The 19,614-nt window shown below is 46.1% G+C and overlaps 2 protein-coding genes and 1 long non-coding RNA gene across 7 annotated transcripts; 1 reads left to right on the top strand and 2 right to left on the bottom strand.

Annotated features, from left to right (window-relative positions):
* Positions 1–1,561: 1,561 nt before the first annotated feature.
* On the bottom strand, positions 1,562–17,144 carry LOC128787336 (UDP-glucuronosyltransferase 2A2-like). Of its 4 annotated transcripts, XM_053941399.1 has the most exons (8): positions 16,746–16,812; positions 12,248–13,142; positions 9,853–10,485; positions 5,829–5,977; positions 4,446–4,577; positions 3,958–4,045; positions 3,121–3,340; positions 1,562–1,902 (listed from the first exon to the last, which is right to left on the bottom strand). In XM_053941399.1, exons 2-8 carry the CDS (start codon positions 12,981–12,983, stop codon positions 1,626–1,628), a joined length of 2,235 nt encoding a protein of 744 aa, XP_053797374.1. In that variant the 5' UTR covers positions 12,984–13,142; positions 16,746–16,812; the 3' UTR covers positions 1,562–1,625. The 4 variants fall into 4 exon arrangements, with proteins under 4 accessions (XP_053797374.1, XP_053797371.1, XP_053797372.1 ...); XM_053941396.1 differs by lacking the exon at positions 9,853–10,485 and having other exon boundaries at positions 12,248–12,916; positions 16,746–17,144; XM_053941397.1 differs by lacking the exon at positions 9,853–10,485.
* LOC128787339 (uncharacterized) lies at positions 3,347–4,584 on the top strand. The gene is made up of 3 exons (XR_008430673.1): positions 3,347–3,483; positions 4,244–4,366; positions 4,503–4,584. It is a non-coding gene; the product is annotated as an uncharacterized LOC128787339 (long non-coding RNA).
* A 71-nt stretch (positions 17,145–17,215) lies between the features above and the next one.
* LOC128787338 (sulfotransferase 1B1-like) lies at positions 17,216–19,612 on the bottom strand. 2 transcript variants are annotated; one of them, XM_053941401.1, is made up of 8 exons: positions 19,445–19,612; positions 18,789–18,940; positions 18,435–18,563; positions 18,249–18,346; positions 17,943–18,069; positions 17,771–17,865; positions 17,515–17,695; positions 17,216–17,442 (listed from the first exon to the last, which is right to left on the bottom strand). In XM_053941401.1, exons 2-8 carry the CDS (start codon positions 18,934–18,936, stop codon positions 17,330–17,332), a joined length of 891 nt encoding a protein of 296 aa, XP_053797376.1. In that variant the 5' UTR covers positions 18,937–18,940; positions 19,445–19,612; the 3' UTR covers positions 17,216–17,329. The 2 variants fall into 2 exon arrangements, with proteins under 2 accessions (XP_053797376.1, XP_053797375.1); XM_053941400.1 differs by having other exon boundaries at positions 18,789–18,937; positions 19,445–19,610.
* Between the last annotated feature and the right edge of the window lie 2 nt (positions 19,613–19,614).

The raw sequence follows: 19,614 nt of genomic DNA, 5'->3' as shown, positions 1-19,614 counted from the left end.
GTTACAGCAACCCCTTTCTGATTTGGGGCCTTAGTGTCACACAGTTCCCCTTCCTATTCACTGTGCAAATTCCTGGTTATAATCCCATCATGACAACAGGAACAGAATACCAAAAATTGCCCCGAGAGCCTTCTTGTAACCCCTCTATAGTTTGGAAACAGTTGAGCTTTTGTACATGTTGTGGTATGAAGAAGTTTAAGCAGATGTTGAAACATGACAATGCTAATAAAGAAAAGTTGATGTGGCATAAGGAATTTTATTATGTAAACAAATAATCATGTTTTATTTGAAAACAATTCCAGAGTATTTAAAAATATCAGTTAAAATTTGAGCAAGTTTTTTCTTGAGTAAGCTGGCACAGCAGTGAAATGACCTTACCTGGAACAGGAGGCCTGGACTAGCAGCATTTTACAGCCATCTTTAACACCTGAAGAGGTACTACATTTACTGCCACTCTTATCTGACCCAAGTGCAGCACTATTTTCTCTCCAGTTTTTCATGCAAGGCAAGTGGCTATTGCACCGTTCCCACATGGAATATTACTTCTTTGCAAGGTCCCTCTCTAGAGGTTTTCCATGCAATTAGCATGGCTCAGAGGCATTTGGGATTTAAGATGGGCAAGTTCCTGACAGGGGTGGTTTTCACACCCCTGCAATGTTGCAGTTAGAATGATGCAATAGTAGGAATTCCTGACTGAATGGGAAAGAGAAATGGTTCCCAGGAAAGTAATGTTTATGGTGGTTTTAGGATTCTAACCTCCCTCAACCCCCAAGTAGTCAGTGCATTTGCAAAGTCCCAGTTTTCATGATCGTGGCCCTTCATATGGGTGCTTTTTAGGAGCCCATGATCTTGGATTCACTGTCCAGTCTGGAGACAGTTTTTCTGACAGGAGAGCAGGCATTTTGGTTGTGAATCAGTGATCAAGCCTGCATGACACTAGAGGAGAGCGTAGCAGCCTGAACTGCTACAAGTAAAGTCCAGGGTAAAAAAGCAGAAAGGGCCTTTGCATGATATCGACAGATGTTTAATTCAGCCGCGCAGTGAGATGTTCCCCCGGCACACACATCTCGGCTCTCTCCACCCTGTCCGGAGGGGTCTCGGGGCAGTACAAAGATATGGGCCAATCAGGGAATAGGGGGGGAGTGGCTCAGAGACATAGGACCAGACATAGGAACAGGGGAAGGAGCTGATGGGGTTTTAACAGCTTTGAGGGAAGCTTCTTGTGTCTCCTTAACTTAGGGGATGCCCCCCAGGGTCCTCACAGGAGAGGACAGAGTTAGGATAAGGAGCCTAGTTGTAGATCCACAGGGCAAGGCTGAATTTATGAAATACACCAAAATATCTGAAATATTTGAAAACCTAGAGCAACAATTACCATGGCAAGGACCATGTGTGATCAGCTAACATGGTCCCAGGGGATAAAGCAACTATAATTCAATTTTATTTAGACCAGAAGGAATTTACTGGCTAAGCAAGCAGCTCTGCACCACAACAGCTTTGTTGTGGTGCATTCATGATATGCCCAGCTTAAAGCATATCCCAATAAACTCGTTCACCAAAGAATGTGCATAAATGCCTTGTTGAATCAGCCTAGGAGAAGAAAAGTGCTGATGGGAACAAGGTGTCTATTCTTTCTTCCTCTTTGCAATCCTGCCACATCTTCTACAGCAACATAGGCAGCACTTAAAAAGAATGAAGACAATTGTGGCTGTACAGGTGAATAAGAATGCCAGAACATCCAGGGAGTGGTACTGGTACCAGGTGAGATGGTGAGCAGCTGGTCTCAAGTGCTTTGCTCCTTTGTGACGCATGACAAATTCAATCCAGAAGACAGCTCTGTCCAGAGGCTTAACAGGCTGGTCATGCTGTATCTTGGATAACTTTAGAGCATTTTCCTTATAGCTGGGAAAAAAAATAAAAGAAAAAAAAAAAAAAGAAGAAGAAGAAACCAAAGAGATTTTTCACTTATTTCTGAAATAAACCATTTAGCACCTGGTGGTCCTCTTGAGGAAGGTAGACAGCCCTGCTTTTACTTTCATCAGTCTTATTTAAATATATTTGAAACTGGTCCAACTTATTCTTGTATGCATAAAATTGGGTTAAGAACAGTAATAGAGAAAAGCCAATATTTTGCAAAAAAAAGTTATTCAAAATTATTCCAGATACTCCTTTAAAAAAACAACATAGAAGCATTTGCAGCCTTTCTGTTCCAATATAATACAGTGTGATGATTTAGACTGGGATAGAGTTAACATTCTTCATAGTAGCTGGTGTGGGCTATTTTTTGGATTTGTGCTGGAAGCAGTGTTGATAAAATAGGGACGTTTTCCTTACTACTGAGCTTATACTGAGACAAGGACTTTTCTGTCTCTCACATCACCCCACCAGCGGGGACGCTGGGGCTGCACAAGGAACTGGGAGGGGGCACAGCAAGGAAAGCTGATCCCAACTGACCTAAGGGGATTCCAGACCCTATGGTGTCACGCTCATGTACCAGCTGCCATCCAGGTTGTACAGATCACCTCCACCATGGCTGACTCCCTCAGATACTAGATATGTCCATCAGTGCTGGTCCATTTGCTTCAGGAATGTGCAGGTTCTTACTTCAAGGAACACCTGTCCTTCACACTGGATGGGAGTTGCTGCTAAAGACTGAGGACTTCTGCATGTGGACTTTGTATGTGGCCTTATCTTTAGCAAGGGATCCCAGCTGCTGGGGTTCCTTCTAAGTCCTGACTGAGAGGTACAGTAACCTAAGAATACTGCTAAGTCAGGGATAGGAGAAAAAACTGTTATGACTACAGGTAGCTAAGACCTAATAAAACTAGAATTAGGTCCTCCAGAGGATTTACAGTAGCAGAGAACTCTCAAAAGCTCCTCTGAACTTTCCAAGAACTATTTTTCTCAAAGCACTCATAAAATGCCGTATAAGGAAAACCAAATTACTGATCTCTTCTTTTTTGGAAATGCTGATTCTCAAAAAGGAAAGATGGTTTTCATCTGAAATCCAAACTTCAGCTACTCTGCATTTTCCATTCCCAGAAGAGCCAGCAGGATTTTTCACATGAGCAGCCCAGGATTTTAATAACCTCAAGCCTGTAAGGCAGAAACAAAACTCACGTGGAATTGTAAATGACTGTGTTCAGTGCATCAACCAAGTCCTGTGTCTTCACTGTGTTGAAATCCACCTGAACTGCAGCTCCTTTTGCTACCATGTGAGCAAGGTTGTCATGCTGGTCAGCAAACATGGGAATCCCAACCATTGGGATCCCGTGGTAGATGGCTTCATAGAGCCCATTGGTCCCACCGTGTGTAATAAAGGCCTTTGTCAAGGGATGGCCTGGAACAGAGGAGGAGAGGGGCATGTTACAGCAGCTATGGCAGATTGCATTCACTGGGATGTGAACACAGCATAGAGGGGCCAATGCACTGCTAGAGAAGGGAACAACCCTGACCTCTAAATCAGGAGGAGAGCTTGAATGCGTAGGTTTCACACAGTCGTAATTATTTTAACACAATATGTGAATCAATGCATCCCTCTAGACTACCCCACAGTTACTTTAGCCCTTCCGCTATTGTGCAGTTGTAGTTTTCACACGGTATCAGAGTCAGAACAGCCCCATGCTTCAGCCTTGCTTAGGTCAAGCATTTTGAAGAATGAGTCCTGGAGATGAACTGCAGAGGGCAAATCCAACTCCAGAGTACATCTCTACTTTGGTATTTACTTCTGCCTGTGGGTGCTTTCGAGCCCTTCAGACAACTGCCACCAAGCTCTGTAAGTCAGAGCCTTTTAGGAAACAAAGGCTCCCAAGAGCAAAGCTCTATAGCTTAAGCTGTGAAACTAAGTATATCCACAAGTGTTACATGGTTCCAGCCAGAATTAACCATTCTAGTGGAAAAACAAAAGGAAACTGTTTTTCCAAGCGTGCTATCCATCCCAAATAGAATCAGTCCTACCAAGCAGGTCATTTTGTGGTATCCAGTCAAAAATCCTGGTGTTGGAGCCCAAAGTTTCTGGTTTTTTCCCTTTGTACCGCCAGAGGACCTTGAACAAAGGAAGAATAAGATAAACATTGTGCATGTGATGTGCTTTTCTATCTTACATGTAATTTAGAGCTTTATCTCAAACCCATAGTTTTTCCCAGAATTTAGATAGCTTTGGCTGCAGTTGAACTCTTTGATTGGTTATTATGTGCTAATTATAAAAAAATGCATCGAGTGATTTTTGTATTTTGGCCTGTAGACACACCTCTATGTAATTTGGTTTAGAGGAGGTGAAACACCAGAACTCCCCATGAAGAAACTCAGCAGTGTCTCTCTGAGAGAGCCCAGCTTCCTGGCTGTATCACACTCAGCAGGGATGCAGGTAAAGAACAGGTTACTCCAAACATAAAAGGGAGTGAAAAAACCAAGGCAACTTGTTTGAGGCTTGAAAAGAAATTCACCTTTTGTGGAAGCTGGCTGAGGGCTTTGGCAATCACATTACTTTTTTCATCACTTAGGCTGTGCACCATTGACCCAAGTGTGAATACGATGATACCATGTTCCCCAGAGCTCTGAACAAATTCTTCCATTTCCTAGAAGAGGCAGAAAACATACCGGGGGATAATTACACAATGCAGATTACACAGATTTCTGTGAATAGAGATCATAACCTTTTCAGATTATTAAGGAAATTATGGTGGTGTGAGCACCTCCTGACAGAAGGACTTGACAAAGAGACCTGACCCTGTGGAAAACAGTTTCTCCCAAGCAAGGAGCAGGACGAGTTGAGACAGGTGATAGCTGCTTTGTCTTTTTGAAAGCAAGTTTCAGGATACATTTCAACCAGCAGGAATGAATCCTGGCATTATCTTGAGCAGGCCATACATACTCGGTGACACTCTCCTTGGTGTGGTTCTGGATTTTACTGAAACAAGTACTTTGTATTATATAGCTCTGCTGAAACCTGAGAGGGTGTTTCAGCATCCTGATCACCGATTCACCAAGTTGATGCTGTCACTTTGCTAGTCAGACAGTTCTTATTTCTTACAACGCACCACATTGCTCAAAACATTTTTTACAAATCAGACCAATAGGTTTTCCTCTTCCTTTTATTAGTTAGTACCATGTGAATTGGAGCAGTTACATGCAGAAGAGAATGGTTATCCATTTTCCCCAAGCTCAACCCATGCTACAGGGGAGTGGGAAGAGAGTTAGGAGGTTTCTTTTAGTAGACAGCTTGCACTGAAGATGGCCTATATCTTCCAAGGCTCCTACAGGAATGATAATCTACACTAGAGCCTGTCATGTTGTCATCTTCAGTATTTGGAAGTTTAAAATTCTACCTGAATACTGCAATTCACAGAGAGCATAGGCTGGAGATGCTCAGTGCTTTACTCTCTTTAAGCTGTCTTAAACTAAGGTACAATAGAAAAAGTGTTTATCACTCATATATTTCTGCAAGCTTTGACCCCGTTTTACCTAAAGAATTTGTCTTGCCACACTGCCTTCTGGCATCAAGTATTACAATATTATCATGGGCTGCAAGTCTGTGTCTTAGAATTAAATATTACATGTAAGCACCCTGAGGTAGCACCTATTTTTTCCTAAAACAGACACTGTATTACACCATGCTGACATCAGCTATCCTCTTTTAAGACAGCAGGCTGAAAACTAGCCTTCAGTTTGGACACGTATGGATGGATGGTAAATAGTTCCTTGCTCCCTAGCAGCACCAGAGAATCTTCTTTAAGAATGAGCTTTCCCAGGACATGGCTTGTGTGGTTATTAGGGAGAGAAACTGTCTTTGTAACAAACCAGCCAACAGAAAAACTAGGTTGGGATACCTTTGGTAATGGTTTTGCAGGCTGGCAATGAAGTCCTCCAACAAACTCAAAGTTGGGCAGGAAAGGGCGTGGAAATTCGAAATCCCAGTACGTTCTGATTAACCAAATCTCTGCTTTCCCCATCGTCTCACACAGGGTGGTGGGCCTTCCTGTGGACAAGGTGCAAGAGGTTTACAACACACATGGGAGTGATCTTGTTTGCTCTGGATTGTGAAACAGGAGCCTTACCTTTGTCTTTTGGCACTCCCAATCAGCGTAGTTTATCAAACCATGCATAAAAGGAAAACATCGACAAATCTGGATCTATTCCTTGCCCTGTCTTGTGCTCAGCTTTAGCAGGTGGCCATGAGCACAAGGTACAATCCTTAAAAGGATTTTGAACCTTCATGATTACTTTAGAGAAATACAAGCGAGAAGCATTTAGTATCTGATATAGAAGTGTAATTCTTTTTATTTAGTTCCAAATAAAAATTGAATGAATCATAAAGTGATGATCACCTGTCAGGGAGGAGAAAAGTTTTTAACCAAAGTTCTGTAGCATTTTTCAAATGGTGACTCATTTATCAGCTGCTCAGACAACAAAAAAACACAGGTACAGACATCTCTAGTATTCTTGAGGACTGGGTCAGCTGCTTCTGACCCACATTGGGAAAAATTGGCCAACTCCATAGATACTTTTAATGTAATTTTATGCAAAATCCCATATTTCTAGAAATACATCTGAAAAATCTAATGATAATCTGATGGTTTATAGTTTACCATTTGGAAAAATACTTATTCTTGGCTACATGTTACAAGTTTTCTTTGCAGTATTTTCTCCACAAAGTGAAACGGAGGAGTAAAAGGGTTAGAAGTATTGACAAATAGTTTTCCAAAACCAGCCTAATGCAAGCAGGAATCAAGCTAAATCAGCAGCAAGATAAAAATTATCTGTAGGGCATCTTACACTACTTGATCAGTATAATAATCTACACCAATAATTTCTTCTTTAAATTAAAGATCAATGAGTCAGTTACAAAGTTGGTGAAGTGAAAATTAAGTTTGCTTTACAAGTAGATTGATATAAAGGTGTAATTAAATCTTTATATGGTATTAAAAAATTAAATCCAGCAAAGAGGGATTAGTTTTCAGAGCACAAAGGCATTCTTTGCAAATGCAGGAAGATTGGACAGCAACAGAAGAGATGCCCTTGTGTTTGCTGTTCACTTGTTATCTGCCTAAACTTAGATACCCTGGACAAGATTCAAAGTCCTCTGAACTAAAAGGAACTCTTTGTTAAATGTTGAATCATGCCTGAGTTGTACTATGTTGGAGCAAAATTTTCAGATATGTATGTAGTTCAAGGAGACTATTTCAAACTCTGAATGGTGGATGAAAGGGAAAGGTGACAGCATTTATTGTTGAGAATCTCAACTCAAACTCAGCATCTTGCACTATGCAGAGTTGCAAGATACTTCAGGATTGCCACCTCTGCTGGCCTTTGAGAAAGAGTATTTTGAGACAACAGCATGGTGGTCCCAAAGCATTCAAAAGGCACAACCTATGCAAGAAAAGAAACCACTCAACAGCTGCCTTACCTAAGACATTACTGTAGTACCCATCCCATTCATCTCGCCAAAACTTCTTGAAAAATAAATCCGTGAAAATGTAAAGAGGAAGTTCTGTAGTCTTTCCATAAAGGACATCTGGTGTGTCAGCCCCATTGTGCTAGCAGGCACATAGGAAGGTGGGGACGGGAGCCCACCGCACAGCCGCTCTACCACATTCCCGTCAGAGAAGCGGAAGCTGTAGACAAAAGGGATTTCTAGGATTTCTGCTACAAGCTCCCCACCTACAGACAGGGGGTCAGCGATCAGAACATCAAACTTGGCCTGCTGCAGCTTTGCTATCAGGTGAGAGTTCATCACCAAGGTGTCACAGGTCTGCTTTGACATATTGGTAAAGACCTCCAGTTGCTCTTTCATGGTCCACATTATCTCCCAGGGGAAGAGATTAGAGGCTTCATTCATCCAGAAATTGAGGAAGTCCTCCATGGCGGCATCGAGGGTCTCCTGGCTAAAGGGGACTTGCAGGACCTCAAAAGTGAAAGGGGAGGAGGTGTCCTGGTAGTTGATGAGCAGATTGCTTGAGGGCACCAGCACAGTCACTTCATGACCCCGGAGAACGAGCTCTTGCAGAAGCGCTTTCACATTGATCCAGTGACTGGCATCGGTGGGCCAGACCACCACCCTCCCACAAAAACCAGTTCTGCAGCAGCATGTGTAGGCCCAGAGGAGCCTGGGGAACTTTGGCCCCAACATCTCAGCATTCCATGTACAACTCTGGTCTGACTGAACTGGAAACAATTCACGACTTCACTGTGCAAATATTTTAGAGTCAACCAATTAAAAGTGGCATTTGTCTGGTGAGTAGACTGGCAAACATGACAAGATTGGCAAACGTGGCAAGAGGGAATGTCATAACACAAAACAACACTTGTGGGAGGGCTGGGCAAGCAGCAAATCCCATTCTGGAGTGTCCTGCAGAGCCACAGCTGATCTCAAAATCACGGCAGCTCCTATCTGTTCACCACAAAGTGCATTTTGCAGCATGTGAAGACTAGAAGCCTTTTCCCTGTGTTGTGGTTTAATCTTGATAGGAAGCTAGGCACCACAGAGCCTCTGAATCTCCCACAGTAGGAGGAAAAAAGGAAGGGCAAAAGTTAGAAAATTCATGGATAGAGACTGAGATGACTTTAAAAAAAAAAGGAAAAAAACAACAGAGCAAGAAAAGCAAGTGCTGCAAAAAGAACAGTTGCTTACTACCAGCCAATGCCCAGTGAGACCCTGAGAAGTAGCAACCCTGACAAATTTCTCCCCCATATCTTATTTTGCTGAGCACAAAATCATTATGGGCTGGGGTATCCCTTGGGTGAGTTGGGGTCATCTGTCCCAGCTGTGTCCCCTCCCAACTTCATGTGCATCTCCAGGCCCCTCACTGGTGAGGTGGGCTGAGAGGCAGAAAAGGTTGTGATATTCTGTAAGCACTGCTCAGCAGTAATTAAAACATCCCTGTGTTACTAAAGCTTTTCAGCACAAATCCATCACGCAGCCCATGCAAGCTACAAAACAAGTATTGCCCATGAAGCCTTAAATGTTAAACCCTGCAGTTTTCACAATAAAAAAGACACCACAATATCCAAACACCTCTGAGGCTTACACAACGAACACCAAACCATGCTTCAGCCAGCACAAGATTTTCTGTCTCTCTCATCATAACATGATAAGCAACACAAACACACAGCTAGGTACTCTTAAGAGTAGGATAACTTAACAACTTAGCTCTCTCAGGAGAATTACACCTTACTAGTGAAATATAAATAAAAACACTTTTAAGTCTCATATTGAAATACCCATTTTATCTCCCCGCTAGCAATGCATATGTTTGGCCTGTTTCCTTTTAAGCATCACCTAGAGCAAAAATGGGAAAACAATTATACAAGTATTATTTTTTTTAATTAAAAACCACTTACAAATAAATACAACTATCATCTAATAGTTTTTAGATGCTCTCAGAAAAGCAAAGAACCATGTCTATGCAGAGGGCCTTTTATCACTGTGAATTTAAAGACTTTAAAGGTCCAGAGGAAGATACTGTCTCTACTTTTGAGACAAGGTAGCAAGTAAGAAGTGTGCTATGTGAGAAAAAGTACTAGTGTTTGTTGAGTATATAGTATTTTACTGGTCTTAGTGTTTGTCATGATTCATCTATGAATATGACTAATGAGCCCTGTTTCAAGTGCTTTAGCACTGTTTTACATATCCTGGAAGCACTTGTACAGACTTAGCTCTACCACTGTAGCAGGTCAGGATTAACAGGCAATGTTTGTACTTGCCTGGATTGCTTGACTTAATGCAGGAATTTTGAAGGAAGGAGAGTGAATTTGGGGCTGTGTTGCTCCTGATTTGTGCCTTAACCTCTCATCTCTGGGTGTTTACTCTTGTGTGTATAGCAGATGTAATTTCTGGAAAGACAGCAGCCTTACCTAAAACTTCACTGTAGTATTGATCCCAGCTTGTCCAGAGAACATAATGAAACATGAAATCATGCAGAGCGTAGCCAAGGATATTTTTTAGCCTTTGCCAGAAGGTCATCCTATCTGTTAAGCTGGTTAGGGTGGTTGGTACATAGGAAGGAGGTGCTGGGAGTGTTCCACAGAGCCGCTCCACTGTGTTGCCCATGGAAAACCGGAACGTATACACAAAGGGGATACCCAGCTTCTCAGCAACCAGCTCCCCACTGGGAAATAGTGGGTCTGCCAAAAGGACATTGAAGGCAGATGCCCTCAGTCTTTCCATCAGGGTCTCATTCTTCACAACTCCATCACAAATTACTTTGGTTATGTTCTTCATCTGCAATACCATTTGAGCTATCTTGTAAGTACTTTTCCAGATAGGTAGCTCTCTCTCCTCATTAAAAAAAAAATAAAACATTTTATCCATAAAGTCAGTCATCTCCTTTTTGGTGATTGGCACCTCAATCACCTCAAACTGGAAGGGTGAGGGCTGGGTGGGATTAACGATGAGGAAGCACGAAGGCAGCAGCACGGTCACCTCATGGCCCCGGGCCACGAGCTCCTGTAGTATGTGCTCCATGTTCAGCCAGTGGCTGTTGTCAGCTGGCCAGACCAACACCTTCTCCCCAGACCCCCAGCCCAACACAGCCAGCAGCAACAGCACTGCCACCTCCTTCCCTGCCATAGCCTGCCCTGTGTGGCAATGCCCCCGTGGCCTCCCTTCGCTGGGACCAGTGGCACTCCTGAACTGGGCTGGGCATGCTTGACACTGCCTTGATCCCGAAGGCAGGGAGCCAAAGGTAGGCGGTGTGAAATCCTGTACTGGGTAACAGCATGTTTAATACCGTGTTTTCCTAGGGCACAAAAAGGTGACTGGCACCAGCTGGCACCCTCTGGTAGTAAACAGCTTGCTGAAGCTGGAGGATGTGATTCCTCTGGAGCAGCAGAGAGAGCTGTCAGCCCTGGGCGGCTCAGTCCAGCAAGGATTGTATCCTGTTGGTAATCCCGTCCCTCCTGCCCATCTAACTACAGGTTCTGTGTTACTTGTTTGGTAGAAGAGGTGAATCTTTCATTCTTCTGGCTCTTTGAAACACAGCTGGGTAGGCAGCAAAGATGTTCACTGACAGTGTGGGCAACTTTTTTCTTTTATAAAGCCACTAAGCATTCATTTAGAGCACACTTAAAGTGTTGATCCAGGGCTGCAGCCCAAGAGTTGCATCTCGAATGCATGAAACTAGACAGCAAATTACTCCAGTATCAGAGTAAGACTGTCCTCATGTGAACTTGCCTCTTGCAGAGCACTGTGGGAGACCAGGAGGGGATAGTGCAGGCTTCCTGCTTGCCACTAAGAGCCAATTATGCGCTATAAATTGAACCAGAAAATCCATTAAACAGTTTAATTTATATGGTCCCTCCTGATGTGCAGTTAAGAAATACTGTAAGTTCTCTTTTCTGTGCTAAAAATAATTATTACAGGGTTTCTGCCTAGTGCTGTTACACAATGGTTTCTTAATGTTGTCATCCAAGGCTTTTGATATGGTTTCCATGCTGCCTAGAGACCCTTTCTGGGACAAAAAATGTGGTTCATGGAAACAGCTGGACTGTGAGGAGCCAAACTGAGATACCTCATGTACTGTACACATGACACCAGCTTGGTGTACTTGTGGAGTCTTGCATCAGGCAAGTATTTGCAGGCAATTAAACCCTGAGAGATTTGCAAGAGGTCTTTTTGAAGAGCTCAATGGGAAGGTAGTAGAAATTATATGTGATTAATAATAAACATATTTTTCTACCTGATCGCTTAAAACAGTCCAGAAGAAAAGCCTGCAGAGACAGGTTTGTTGTTTTCAGTTTGCTTTGTGGGTAGGAGGGTATGTTCTAAATAAAACTTGTTTTGTGCAGAGAGAATTGGTTTTATATGACCAGTGACATAAGTAAAGTCTCTATTACAAAGCCACAATGCACTTAAATATTGCTGCTGAGGGTGACAAGGCTGCCTTGTAATTCACCAGCTCTCCCCTCCTTGTTATGGTCCTCTGGATGAGGAAAATGGCTCTGTTCTTGGCTGCCTTCTGTGCAAGCAGTCACCCGTGCTGAGCACCCTGTATGGTGAAGAAGTCATACCAAACTCCACAGTACAATTATGACAAAAGTCAAATGCATCAATTGGGATGACCCTGATCCCATCTCTATGCAATGGCATAGCAGCACAGCACCCTGACTGCTTGTGTGTCAGCCCCTTTTTAGGGACATAATGACAAACTTTGCTGACCTCTCTCTTGACTTTGTGACCCTGGTGGGTTCCTAGCACTGCAGGTCATAAGGACAGACTGTATAATGAGAAGTGAAGTATCAGAAGGCTTACCTAAGACTTTGCTACAGTAGTTATCCCAATGTCCCCAGTAGCTCTGGAAAACGTAATCTTGAAGGTGGTAAGACAGAAAGTTTTTTACTCTCTCCCCAAAAGACATGCGGTCAGTGAGCTCAGACAGGGCTGCAGGCGTGTAGGATGGTGGGGCCGGGATCTTGCCACAATGCCTTTCCAGAGTGAAGGCTGGGGAGAAACGTAGTGAGTAGACAAAGGGAATGTCCAGCTTGAGAGCCAGGAGTTCCCCACAGGGGGTCACGGCATCTGACAGCAGCAGGTCAAAGCCAGACCCCTGCAGACGAGCCATCATCTCTTGGTTGGTCAGCACTGCGTCACACATCATCTTGTTCATCTCCTGCCAGCTTACGGACAGTCTTCCCAACTCCTTGAAAAACTGCCAGAAGGTCAAGATGGTTGGCCTATTGTTGAGCCATAGATCCACTATGTCATTAAGCAGGGTCTCAGGTAAATCTTTCTCGAAGGGCACATTATAGATCTCAAACTTCTCCGTAGTCTTAGGCCTGGGTTCAATGAAGAGGGTAGCGTTGGATACCAGGATGGTAAAGCTGTGCCCACGGCGGATGAGCTCCTGTACCATTACATTCATGTTCAGCCAGTGGCTGCCTTCTGTTGGCCAAACCAGTATCTTCCCACAGAAGACAGGCCCTAGAAGAGCAACGTGAAAAAGAAGCAGCTGGAGGTATTTCTTTGAGCTGATTGTTTTCATGGCCATGGCAGAGTCAATGGCTAGATAGTCTGGGAATTTTCCCTTCCAGTTGGGAGTTCTGCACCTCTGTGTTGTGTTTGATGGCTCCTTGCTGGCACTCTTAGCAGAAGAGAAACTTTGATGTTGCACAGGTAGTTACTTTATAACCTGTGTTTCGTCTGAGCTCTGAAAAAAAAATATGTTTGGTGATTCATTTTTCTCTTTCTGCCTTCTACCCTGTTAGCTTCCCACTGAGGGAATTCTGTTCTTCTGTTAGGAGAATGACAGCAATCCTCCCTGCTGTCAAAGGAGCCAGTCCCCTGGATGCCAGCCCTGAGACTCAAACAAATCCCTTGCATTTTTTCCATAACTAGCAATACCAGAGGCAGGCCAAGGAATATGAGGCCACAGGGCTGACCTGGAAGTGTCATCCTTCTTCACAGTGAGATGCTAAAAATGTTGATATTTCTTATGCTGAGAGAAGTCAACAAGTCCTTCCTTTGGTTGATGATAATGCTAATAATAACATGCAATTTCTTCTAATAGGTCACCGGTAGCTTCCAACTGCTCCCAGACAACAGTGGACAGTGAGTCCATTTGCTACTAGTGAGTCTATTGCTACTACCTGTGACACATCACCACATGCTGTGGGCTCAGTTCAGGTGTCTAAACATGGGTCTGGGCCTCTTCTGGGCCCTAAAGGTGCTAAAGAGCAAAACCTACATCATCTGGGATGGCTCTCACTTGGAAAGTTGTTCCTTGAATATAAACACCATGCCTGGAAGCAGTTCTCTAACCACCTGGAGCCAAAATGACAACTAAAACCCACACATACAATGATACACTTGATCCAACACAATTTGGGGAACAAATACCATGCAGCAAAAAACTCTTACCTAGCAGAGTCTTCTGAGGTACATTGTGCTCTGAGTTGCAAGGTGCAATATGCTACACCTGTTTGCTGCTTTTCCTTGCTGCTCCCCTCCTCTGTGCCTGGGCTGCTCCAGCAGGATTGGTTATCAGGCAGAAGGAGCTTAAGTAAGTTACCCTCTGAACTTTCAAAAGGGGGAAGTAATAAAATACAACAAGGCATGTATTCTGTACTTATTCATTGCTTTGTTATGCTCTGGGAATTTAATGGTTGAGATGGTATTTCCCTTGCCAGGATATACTATAATGTTATTACAGAGCCAGGTTCTTAGGAAGACTTTGTATGCTAGAGATAAGAAATATGGTGTCTGACTGCTAAAAATACTTTTTACTTTAAAAAAAAAAATTTTTTTTTCTACTCCCTTTAGGGTCCCAGGAGGCAAAACAAAATTGTTTGTTACATAGTAGATATGTATATAAACTGTCAACAGGAACAAAGAGTGAATCTTGTGGTTTGTTTGCAGTGGTTTTCAAAAGTTGATGCTGTCTGTGTGAGTTTCCAAAAGTTGGTATGTTACCTGTGCTGGTTCTGTGGCCCTTGATTCTGGAGATCTAGGCAAGTGTTTAATAACCTGAAAATATAGGAATCTAAAGGTGCATTTCAAAGATTTTTAAGTATTGTCCATAATATTCAACAGGGATTTTTCTAAACCCTCAGGATCCAGTACTATTATGCCAGCATGTTTCAACTGCAATTTGGCCTTACAGCCAGGAATTTCACTACAGTCTTTGTATCTAGAGTAAGACTTTTTTTTTTCCAGGCTAATTTAGCTTATTTTATGAAGTCATATAAGAAAATTATAGATTTTCCAGCAACTATTGAAAGGCCATGTTCATATGGGCTAGAGCAGATCATAGAACCATAGAATATCCTGAGCTGGAAGGGACCCACAAGGATCACTGAAGTCCAACTCCTGGCCCTGCACAGGACAGCCCCAAGAATCACACCATGTGCCTGAGAACATTGTTCAAATGCTTCTTGAACTCCCTCAGGCTTGATGCTGTGACCACTTCCCTGGATAAAAACTTAGTTGGGAACTTGTTTTTTGTTTCCAATCCCTTAGTATCAAATTTCTCCACAGCAAATGAGAGCAATTGCTAGGGAAACCAAAGAGTTAAAATTGTCTTGTTTCCATGGCCAGCTCTAAAGATGATACTCAGATTACTCAGATCAGAGAAGATAAGCATTTTGAGAGCATTAAAGTACAAAATCCAGGACATGAGAGAGAAGTGGGGCAGAAGAAAGTAGATGGTGTTAAGTGTCTGTATTTCACACATCTAACATTACTAACAGAAGTGCTGCAGACAGTGATGCAACCTCCAGCCTTGTTAAAAAACAACAGGCTTCTCAAGGCTAAGGCCCTCATGCAAAAGTTAGGCAATGCATACTGATATTTTCCACACACAGGTCTCTTCACCATTGTTCTGGCTGGCTGGTGATTGCAGTGTTCATGGCACTTTGATTTCTAGGAAAACTCTAAGCCAGCCAGCACCTCAGAAATTCAGGGCCAGGGTGGAAAAGAAGATCTGCTGCCCTGAAGAAGCACCAAATGACTCTGTGCTTCCCTTTTCACTTAATGCAATGAAGCAGCTTCTGGTCTGAAAGCAGACTTAAAAGTCTTGACTAGCTTTTTTTTTTCTTTTTGTGGGGAGGTGGGGGTGTTGGCAAGGGGAAGGGGGTATACTAGATTGGAAAAATTTCAAAGTTGGCTCATCCCTACACGCAGAGATGACAGGATTGAGCAATTCTGCAAAGTCACATGTGCGTGTACTCAGTAAAAGCACACGTGCTTTGTAATCCCTGGGGTATACGGAAACTCCAGCAAAAGTTAATGAGAGGAAATAGTCTCACCATGACCATCTTTCTTGAATAAATTGTATCTTTTTACCTCTGCACTGTTACTGCAGGATGAAGAAAAAAAACGGGCTGGGTTAATAGTGTTGCACTTGGATTTTTTTTATTCAGTTTAAGATTCTACAAACTCACTTCACTGCTGCCGTAATGCTGCAGGAGCACCTTGGCAGGTAAACAACAGCAATCAGGGTGGCTGGCACAGGAGCCGTTTCCACTCTGCAAAGCCAAAACATTAAGGAAATGAGAGAAGGTTCAGGCCAAGCTTGGTGTGCCTGCTAGGAATCTGCATTGTTGGTGGAAGAATAGGTGCTACACCCTGTCCTTGTCAGTGAGGAGCAGCAGCAGACTTGCCCAAGCTCGCTGCAGATGTGGCACACTCCTGTCTTGCCAGCATCTGTCCAGCCTCCCAGGGAAAGCTGCGTGCTATGGTGATGGGCAAATTTACAAATGCCATGGGTACGGACATGATGGGACTCATCTAATTCCTCACCAGCCCAAAAGGGAGGAATTGCTCTCTCCATTCCACCTTTTCATGAATATTTGCTGTTCATGCTTCCGTGGCAAGCCTTTCCCCGTGACTTTCCCAGTCATCCTGCCAATCGTTTGTTTTAGTGGGAGAGTTTGCTGCTGGGGCAGGAAGGAGCTAGGCAAAGACCAGGCAGGCTACAATGGCCAGGGCAGCCTGGTCACCTGGCAACATTCCTGCCCAGGGAGCAGCAGTGATAGCGCCAGAGGGCACCACGGCCATCACTGCACCCACTGCTGGGGACAGGGGTCCCAACTGCGGGGACAGGAGCACACTCAGAGCCCCAGCAAAGGCAGGGGTGCCAACAGCACGCCAGCATTACCCAGAACAAGCACCTCTTCCCTTGCCTCAGCACCCCTGGGGAGCAGAGAACTGGCTCCCTGGGGTTATTGCAGGAGAGCCAAGAGCAGGGGAAGGTTTAGGGGTGCTGATTGCACTCCAAAGTACCCCAAACCCACCACCCAGGATCCCTCCTCACCTAAGACCTGTTGCTCTGCGCCGGGAGAGTGACGCCGGGACGCTGACACCAGGAGGGTGACAACAGGAGGGTGACAGCAGCAGTTTTTAAGGGCAGAGAGAGAGAGGCGAGGGCAGTAATGTTTACCAATGCTGTGGCTGCACAGAGGGAGGAGCGAGTGCAGGGAGAAACCGGCTACCACTGAGCTGCATACAGGGCCACAGAAGACATCTTCAGCCCCACCACTACTGCTATTCCCGAAAGGTCCCAGTCCACATCCCGCTGTGTGAGGGTGGGGAGGAACCCAACACCTTTCCCACATGCAGATTTGCCAAAACCTTCTGCAATCCCATGAGCTGCTGCTGGCAATCCCCCCACCACAGTGGCTGAGGGGTGACACCTGCTTGTCCACAGCCCAAGAAGAGGACAGCAGCCCCAGGGGGACAGCTGGGTTGGGATCAGCAGAGGCTCAGGACAGTGAGCACCCCATGGCAGTGTCAGAGAGCGCATTTTATTTCTCTCCAGCAGCTCCAGGGAAGAGGAAGGAATGGCAGCAGTGCCATCACAGCACAGGGCAGATTTGGGGGGCGTCCGGCGGTGTCCCCTCAGATCTGAGTGCGGAAGCACAGGTCGGTGCCTGACATCTTCTGCGCATAGTCCTGGTCAAAGCGCTCGTTCTGGGCCACGGTGAAGTGGTTCTTCCAGTCTCCGGTGGTGCCTGTGGCCGGGCGAGATGGGGCTCAGCAGGGGCCGGGACACACAGCGCGCCAGGCCCCCCGCAGCCGCTCACCTTTGCGCATGAAGGGCGACACACTGTGGTCCATGAGGTCGGAGGGCACCTTGGTGTAGTTGGTGGCAGGGTTGTCCCGCATGGCCTCAAAGGACGTGTGTCGGGTGATGGTGTCCAGCGCCGCTTCCGACAGCTTCTGCCCCAGGAACTGGGCCACCTTGGCAATCTCCCGGCGGAGGTCCTGTGCGACACAGGCCAACACTCACCCCTCCTGCCATGCCCAGACCCCACACCACCACCCACCCTGCCCCATCACCTCCTTCAAGTCCTCGTAGAAGAGGTAGAGAATGGGGTGATCCTTCCTGCGCTCCCAGTAGCCCTTGACGTGGTCGTACCAGGGACCATACGCCACTGCATGGGGAGAGCAGCCAGTAGGTGACAGTCCCTTGCAAGGTCCCCTGCATGCACCCAAGGATGCCCTGTCCCACCTCTGCCAGCCATGAACTCCTCCAGATACTGGGCCCATGTCCCAGGGTGTGGCAGCAACTTGTTCATCAAATCAAAGTGGTAGTAGGAGACAGCCACGTCCTTGGCGTTGCGCCCCACATAGATCATCTGCAGATGGGCCATGGAGGTATGAGGGGCAACCCCAGGACCCCCAACGGTGAGGACGCTCCATCTCCTAGAACTCCCATGAACACTTAAGATGCTGGAGGGAGCAGTGGGGAGTCCTGTCTCAGGGGAACAGCGCTGCTGCAATTCCCTTCAGGGCAGGGAGAAGGGTTGGGTGTTACCTTGCAGCGGTTTTCCCAGAAGGATTTGGGCAGGATATGTGCCGGCAGGTGGGTCTTCACCACACGGGGGGAGGGCGTGGTGGCCAGCAGGTCTGTTCCTGGGGGATCCCAGAGCACTTCCTCAGTGGGCTCTTGGCAAAGACCCTTGGGACTCAGCCCCTGTGGGGTGCCCCTGCACCTCACTACCTGCTGGCATCTTCCCAGGGGCAGAGAACTCCAGCATGGGCACTCTCTTGCTGATAATGTCCCGCTTGCACTTCTCAGGATCTCCGCCTTGTAGGATCATATCCACAATCTCGCTGACCCAGGTGGTGCCTGGGGAAATGAACCCATAAAGGGGAACAGCCAGGGCAGCATCAGGTGTCTTAGTGATGACAATCCCTCAGACTTCAACTAGATACCATGGGGGAAAAGGGAAATCCTACACAACTCTGTCCTGACAGCCCCTAAATGTGCTGCATACCCCCAGGCAGTGGGCCAGCTGAACAACTCCCTTGCCCACCCAGTACCGGTACATCTGGTTGCCTTGGGGATGCTCACCGGATTTGGGGAAGGTGACCACCACGATGTCCTCGGGTCGGCTCTGGAAGGTGTCAATCCGTTCCCAGTTGTGGGCAAAAGCATTGACCATGGGGATGCCATGGACTGTGAGCCAGGACTGACGTAGATAGGTGTCCGGATTGGCCATCCTGCTGGGGATGGGGACATATGGCAGGGCTGGCTGATGAGGGGAGGCCCCCCCCACCCTCTTAGGGCAGCCACCAGCCAGGGCAGCCTGGTCACCTGGCACTGTGCCTGCTCAGGGAGCGGCACTGATAGCACCAGAGCATAGACCAGAGGTCACCGCGGCCGTCACTGCACCCACCACTGGGAACAGGGGTCCCAGCTGCGGGAACAGGAGCACACCCAGAGCCCCAGCAAGAACAAGGAGTGCCCACAGCATGCCAGCATCACCCAGACCTAGGGGACTAGACTAGAATAGTAGCTCTTCCCTTGCCTCAGCACCCTGGAGCGCAGGAAACTGGGTCCCTGGGGATATTGCAGGAGACCCAAGAGCAGGAAAAGGTTTAGGGGTGCTGATTGCACACAAACCCAAAATGCCCCAAACCCACCGCCCTGGACCCTGCAGCATGCAGCTCTGTGCAGCTGAGCATGGGCAGGGCGCCCACAGGGCACCCCCGGGACACCTGTCTCACCTAAGACCTGCTGCTCTGTGCCGGGAGAGTGACGCCGGGACGGTGACACCAGGAGGGCGACAGCAGAGGACAGGGAAATCCGGGGCCACGCAGCGGTAATTGCGGGAAGGAGAAGGAAAGAGGCAGGGCGCTGAGAGCAGTAATGTTGGCCAGCCCAGCAGCTGCAGGGA

This window comes from Vidua chalybeata, chromosome 4 (genome assembly GCF_026979565.1).
Source record: "Vidua chalybeata isolate OUT-0048 chromosome 4, bVidCha1 merged haplotype, whole genome shotgun sequence".
Classification (NCBI taxonomy): Eukaryota; Metazoa; Chordata; class Aves; order Passeriformes; family Viduidae; genus Vidua; species Vidua chalybeata.
Note: the sequence above shows the minus strand (reverse complement) of the source record. Positions and strands in the feature narration are given on the sequence as shown.